Source organism: Pristiophorus japonicus, chromosome 4 (genome assembly GCF_044704955.1).
Source record: "Pristiophorus japonicus isolate sPriJap1 chromosome 4, sPriJap1.hap1, whole genome shotgun sequence".
In the NCBI taxonomy this organism is placed as follows: domain Eukaryota; kingdom Metazoa; phylum Chordata; class Chondrichthyes; family Pristiophoridae; genus Pristiophorus; species Pristiophorus japonicus.
This window is the reverse complement of record NC_091980.1, coordinates 67004212-67007882: the sequence shown is the minus strand read 5'-3', so window position 1 is coordinate 67007882 and position 3671 is coordinate 67004212. Positions and strand designations below refer to the sequence as shown.

General features: G+C 33.6%; 1 protein-coding gene across 1 annotated transcript; it reads right to left on the bottom strand.

Annotated features, from left to right (window-relative positions):
- Window positions 1–1338: 1338 nt before the first annotated feature.
- Window positions 1339–2838, bottom strand: LOC139262077 (neuropeptide Y receptor type 6-like). The gene is made up of 2 exons (XM_070877232.1): window positions 2807–2838; window positions 1339–2661 (listed from the first exon to the last, which is right to left on the bottom strand). The coding sequence occupies exon 2, from the start codon at window positions 2527–2529 to the stop codon at window positions 1408–1410; it is 1122 nt and encodes a 373-aa protein (XP_070733333.1). The 5' UTR covers window positions 2530–2661; window positions 2807–2838; the 3' UTR covers window positions 1339–1407.
- Window positions 2839–3671: the final 833 nt, after the last annotated feature.

Genomic DNA, 3671 nt, shown 5'->3' with positions numbered 1-3671 from the left:
CAAACCAGAATGGCATAATGACTTTTGAAATGCACCAAATCTAATGAACATTGGAAAGTTGTAGATTGCAACTTACTGCTCAAAAGTAAGTGTACATTGGTAACATATACACACAACAGAAGAGTCTTTTCATAGAAATAAATAGCGAAGAATTTTTTTCTTTTCAAAATTAAATTGTTAATAGTGGTATACACTTACATGAAGTGGACAGTTGCTATTAAAACTCAGTTTTACTGAAAAAGATATCTCTATGAATGAATGAGTGTAGAAATTCCTGATTTATGTGTTATTACAGGAACCATTCAGATCCCAGAACTATAAGAAAGAATGGGAGATCTACCGGTACCCTGTAATATAAATAAGATTGAGCAGCAGAATATGTAGAGTGAATATAGCATTCTTATTGGAAAATTTTCATTACATCCATCTCTTTCTGTTTCTAATTCAACCACATTTCCATACTGATTTTTAACCTTTTCCAAAATAGTTTGGCAACGGTTAAGAATTCAGTAAACAATGTGCCCATTTAAGAGTTCCATTTTACTGCAACTGGTCTGTATCTGATTCTTACACTACACTTCACTTTATGTATAATATTTCTGAAGTGCAATGTAACATTTAAATAGCTTTGGCTAGTTAGCTAAATATGAACATTAACTGCCAATCTTGGCATGAGTGCGGATGTGATGGTTTTGCTGTAAAATGTCATTTTGTTTCATGAATAGTTTGACGTTTTCTCTTTGCTTGAAGAGGGTTTATTTAAACATTCAGCTGAACTGGTCTTGGATTCGTGTTCTGTCGGTAACTATATTGAATTCACAGTATGGAATCCATGTAAATTAAAACCTTAGACTCCAATCCCTTTTGAATGGAATAAGAACTACCCAAAAATGAGAATAATTAGGCAAATCTTTCCTTTGAAAGTTGTGTTTGATACCATGAAGGCATTGTATGGATTATTACTGTTTAATATAGCATAATGTAATCAATATTAATACATAAAAATGACTGACATACTGGAACTTAAAAAGCTCCCAAGAGGATATGTGTATCGATAATTTGTAACTTGAGCAAATTCAGGGTTTTGGAATGCAATAGTGATATACTGACAGTAATTAAAATGTACAATATTATCAGTATCCTGTGTATATACAGTACAAGGGCGAAGCTATGCCAGGCAAGACATTGCCTTGTCAACTGCTAGTGTAGTTAATCTTATGATTGGATGCATTTTCTCTTTAAGTGAACATTCCATTAACAGTTTTCTATTCTATTGTTAGTTTGAGTTAAGAAAAGTTTCAAAAACATAGATAAACTCATCGGTATAAAAATCCGGTATATTTTAATTAGTTAGCAAATAATTATATGCAAGTATTATTGTAGCATATCATCGATTTGAAAGTTATCTTATACAGTTGGAGATGAATTGTTTAATTTCAGAGAGCATTTGGATACATCTGTGTGTATGGCTGAGAGGCCAATATTCTCATACTCTTCTTGAGTTGATTGGTATTTGCAGTGAATTAGCATATTTAAGTCCTTCTGGAAATTCTTATTGAGAAATCCGTAGAAGATGGGATTAATGCAGGTCGATATCATTGCTGTCAGATGACATAGTGTAAATACAAGATTATAGTGGCAGTTCATCAGAGCTTCATGATTCCAGTCAAAGACAACATTGAAGATGTTCAATGGCAGCCAGCAGACTGTAAATGCCACGACAATTGAGGCCAGCATCATGTTTATTCTTTTGCTTTCATTCACCCTACTCTCATTTTCTCTCATTTTATCTGCCATACCATTTCTTTTCTTTAGGCATACGAAAATTTTTAAATAGCAAACAAATATAAAGCAGAGTGGGGCAAAATATTGAAGTATGAGGAGACATGTTGTAAAGACCAGTCTGTCTGTTTCTGAGGGCCAGGTCTCAATGCATACAAATTTGTCTTTATAGAATTCTGAGTGTGAAGAAACATTTCTAAAAGGTTCATCTGTAAGCAGGTGAAATATGATGAATGGAAAAGAGATTATTAGGGATATGAACCAGATCAATACAATCCCCCAACATGCATGGGAGACACTGGGCTTCCAGCCACGTGGGTTTACAATTAACTGATGTCTTTCAATAGCAATCAGAACTAAGGAAAATATAGACACAGTAACAGATACACATTGGATAAATGAGTTTGCTTTGCACATGACATCTCCAAATATCCAGTAATCCATCAATGTGTACACAATAGTGAAAGGAATGCACATGATACAAATAAGAATATCAGATACAGAAAGATTTGCAATCAGGATATTGGTAACATTATGATTTTCTTTTTGCCTTTTTATGATGAATATGAGGCAGAGATTACCAAAAAGTCCTATTATGGTTACAGTACCGTATGCAAGAATCAACAGAAACATTACAGGCGAAGAAGCTTGGCATGAATCAAAATCTGTAAACTGGGGCCTAGTGCCATCATGGACAACTTCAGAATTATTTACGCTGTGATTGTACATTTTACCTGTTTTCATCATTCCGTCTTTTTACAAATATCTTCACGTTAATTTGGAGATGAAGTAATATTTCACATCTCTAACACTTGCACAAAATAATGATTTTCACTTGTAAATATCCAAGTTTGCTTTTCCAGATCCTATAAATTTATCCTGTAAATAAAAGAGCAGACCAAGATTAATTCACTATGCTTGCAGTGAATGCTTTTACAAGCTGACACACATCAATTTTACTGGTATTCATTTCTGTTTGAAACTGGAAGCCTTTAGCAAGTCATCCCTCTCATGCAGAACATACATTTTAAGGAACACAATCTTCACAGAAATGCATTTGGGAGAAAGAAGAGTCAAAAGAGCTGTCTGACAGTTTTGACAGAATGACTCAACAGCCTGTTTTTGATGTGATTTGCATCATTGTATCAGATTCTGTAAACAAACAAAAATAAGTTTGTTAAATATTATTCATGAAGATAGTGGTCATTTGGTGTTTGAAAACTATTTAAAATACTTTTTTCAAACCTTGAGATGTGTATTATCTGCCAAATACCAATTGGTTCTTTATGAGCACTAACTAGAAATTGTATTAACAAGATCTCACATTCATGAATGAGTTTACCAAGCATTTTGGTTACAGATACAAATAATAAAAAATCACATCAGAATGGATAAATTGAATCACTTGTAGCATGCATTGACATAACCATAATGACACATGGCACTTATAGTTTTGTGGAATTCAACCACGCAAACTATCCATATTGCTTGTATCACATTTGACATTCATTGCATTGCAATGGAATTATAAAGTTTGTGGAGGCAATTCAGAAAGCTTCACAAATAGAACAAAGCATAATCCTAATTCTCCCTATGTATATATCAGTCATATATCTGGAGATATTTCTCACATCAGATGAATTACTCAACTGCCACCTGCGCCATATTCTGTCCGCTATCGTTTCTAGAAGGATAGTAGATGGATTACATAAATCACAACACTCACAGTCTGTAGTTGTTTCTACTATAATGCTAGAGTAGTAATCTATCAGGCATGTAAGTGTCATGTGTAGGCTTGCACTTAGACTTCAAGAATACAACCTTCTAGAGTGATTAAAGAGTGCCAACAGCTGTCATGGTTGTACGTAAAATCTAAATAGATAAGCTTA

Coding starts and splice junctions, on each gene's coding strand:
- LOC139262077 (XM_070877232.1), bottom strand. CDS start 2,529: ATGATGAAAACAGGTAAAATGTACAATCACAGCGTAAATAATTCTGAA.